General features: G+C 63.0%; 1 protein-coding gene across 1 annotated transcript in view; it reads left to right on the top strand.

The window, feature by feature from the left end:
- HAGH (hydroxyacylglutathione hydrolase) overlaps positions 1 to 1,043 on the top strand; it is a 6,113-nt gene extending 5,070 nt beyond the window's left edge. Inside the window, exons 4-7 of the mRNA XM_004706144.2 lie at positions 34 to 202; positions 316 to 417; positions 643 to 722; positions 797 to 1,043. Of these exons, the coding sequence (XP_004706201.1) occupies positions 34 to 202; positions 316 to 417; positions 643 to 722; positions 797 to 896 (451 nt within the window). The 3' untranslated portion in view covers positions 897 to 1,043. The remainder of the gene's footprint in view (positions 1 to 33; positions 203 to 315; positions 418 to 642; positions 723 to 796) is intronic.
- Positions 1,044 to 2,642: the final 1,599 nt, after the last annotated feature.

Genomic DNA, 2,642 nt, shown 5'->3' with positions numbered 1-2,642 from the left:
GGGGGAAGCTGAAGCAGAACCCCGTGTGTGCAGCTTCCGCAGGGCGCCCAGGCCAGCTGTGGTCAGCTGGGCCCAGCTCTCGGCCCTTTGTTTGGCAGGCGACACCTTGTTTGTGGCTGGCTGTGGGAAGTTCTACGAAGGGACGGCGGACGAGATGTACAGGGCTCTGCTGGAGGTTCTGGGCCGGCTGCCCCCCGACACGGTGCGTGGGGACCCGAGGAGGAGGTCCTCATGGGGGGACAAAAGGCCACGTGTGCTGCGCCCCATCTGCCTGTGGCTGAGGTGCACACAGGCTGATGCCCGCCCTCCCCACAGAGGGTGTACTGCGGACACGAGTACACCGTCAACAACCTCAAGTTTGCCCGCCATGTGGAGCCCCATAACCCCGCCATCCATGAGAAACTGGCCTGGGCCAAGGTGAGTGCGTGTGGGGGCCCCAGCCCCCAGCCGTGCTCCCAGACTCTGCAGGAACTGGCCAGGGCCACCTGGATGGCCAGGTGCAATGACAAGCTGCCCCCACAGGCCGGGGGGTGGGGGCTGGCTGGCTGTGTGCTCTCGCGTTCCCCGAGCTGTGACCCTTGGTGGCGTGAGAACGAGCCTCCTGTCCGTGGTCTGTCTGTACTGGAGCAGCTGTCCCCACAGGAGAAGCACAGGTGCGGGGAGCCCACAGTGCCATCCACCATCGCCGAGGAATTTACGTACAACCCCTTCATGAGAGTGAGGTGAGGGGCAGATCCCCTGGGAAGGCCCCCGTCTGTCCATCTGTCCACCCATCAGCAGCATGTCCTCTTGGCAGGGAGAAGAGCGTGCAGGAGCATGCGGGCGAGTCGGATCCTGTGACCACCATGAGGGCTATCCGCAAGGAGAAGGACCAGTTCAAGATGCCGCGGGACTGAGCGCCGGCGGGGCCCCCACCCCCACCCCCACCCGGCCAGGCGGGTCTCTTCGCTGCCCCAGGGCAGGATGGTTTGCGGTGAATCTTGTATGAATTGCAGAGCCTATTTATGAGAAGATGTTTAAATAAAAAGTATTTATTCCTGTAACCGCCTGTGGACTCCAGACCCAGCCTCGCCAGCAGGACGAGCTGTGACCTGAAGGCCCGAAGACTCGGTGAAGGTGCACATGGGCAGCTCTCTGTGGGAGAGACATCCACCCCCAGATCAGGGGTCCTCTCCCTGCAGCTCCCTGACCCTGGTCACTATCACCACATGGCCATCTGTCTGTCCCCATTGCCAGCTGCTGACTGCCTGGAAGCAGCCCCTGGCCCAGGAACAGATTGGCTGGTTGACAAGAAGTCCCAGGGTCGGGACAGGCGGCAAGGTCAGGGCGGGGTATGTACAGACTGAACAGGAAAGGCCACTGCCAGACAGACCACTTCCTCTCCCTGCCTCAAGTCCATTCCCGCCCACAGTGCCTATGGGACTGTCCGTGGGAGCAAGCAGCCTCCTCTTCCTCCCGTGGAGCAGCTGGTGGTTTCGAACCACTGACCTTGCACCACCATACACCCTGGACTCCTCACACACGCCACCTTTCTTCACTGCATGTGGGTCAGGGACGAATGGAACCCAGCAGACCACAATCCAGGGTGTGGGGGCGTGCCAGCCACTCAGTGGGGGTGGGGTGGCGGCTGAGGCAGGAGTGACCTGGTGCAGCAGCTGTTCCGGGTCCAGAGGCAGGCCACCCTCCTGCCCCGGTGTTCTCAGCCTCCATTCGGCTCTGTCCCAGCCAGGCCTGCGTGGGCCCGTCCTGAGGGGCTGGAGACAGGTATCTCTGGTGGAGCCCAGACCATGGCTGTGGCCAGGTGCGCACACGTGTGTAAGCTGGGGTGCCCCCTCTGGGTGAGGGAGCCCTCACTGTCATATTCTTATCTTCAGAGGTGCACACACACCCCATTATGAAGCAGGGGGACCATGATGCCCCATTGCATTTCAGGGAGCAAGAGGTAGGGCCCGCCATAAGTGCTTGGCAGCCGGTGTCTGGAGACAGGCCCCTGGCTGGGAGCCGGTTCCTGATGTGCAAGAGGCAGCTGTGACTGGGGCCCTGCTGTGACTTCCAGGGACCACGCCGGTGGGAACGAGAAGCTGGTCAAGCTGGTGCCCGGCCTGAAGGTCTATGGGGGTGATGACCGCATCGGAGCCCTGACCACCAAGGTCACACACCTGTCCACACTGCAGGTGAGGAGCTGGGCGGGGCATCCCAACTGACCACTGACAATCCAGGCCTCTCTTGGACCTCCCTTGGGGATGGCTGGCGGCTGGGGCCCTAGGGCAGGCTGCCACCTGCTGGAGGTGAGCTGAGCTCCAGACCTGTGGGACGGTGGCGGCAGGTGCTTCCAGGAGTGTGTGCCCGTGTGTGCTGAGTGAGCGCGCACTTGCACGTGCCATGTGTGAGTGGAGTCCATGTGTGAGAGCAAACATGCCCGCAGGTGTGGCCATCAGGGCAGGGGCCTCCCGGTGCTGTGAGCTGAGCAGTTTTAGAAGGCAGGGGCGGGGTGGGGCAGGGCTGCAGAAGGTTCTGGGGTCACCTCCCTGGACAGCACAAACCTCCCCGCAGTGATTCAGAGTAGAGACCCTGCAGGAGAAATGAGGCTGGGCAGACACTGCCTGTGTGCCCTTGGGGAACGCTCCAAGTGCCTGGGAGCC

The sequence above is a fragment of the Echinops telfairi genome, unplaced genomic scaffold (assembly GCF_000313985.2).
Source record: "Echinops telfairi isolate 266 unplaced genomic scaffold, ASM31398v2 ScPeMD7_5;HRSCAF=22, whole genome shotgun sequence".
Classification (NCBI taxonomy): domain Eukaryota; kingdom Metazoa; phylum Chordata; class Mammalia; order Afrosoricida; family Tenrecidae; genus Echinops; species Echinops telfairi.
This window is presented reverse-complemented; position numbering and strand designations above follow the sequence as displayed.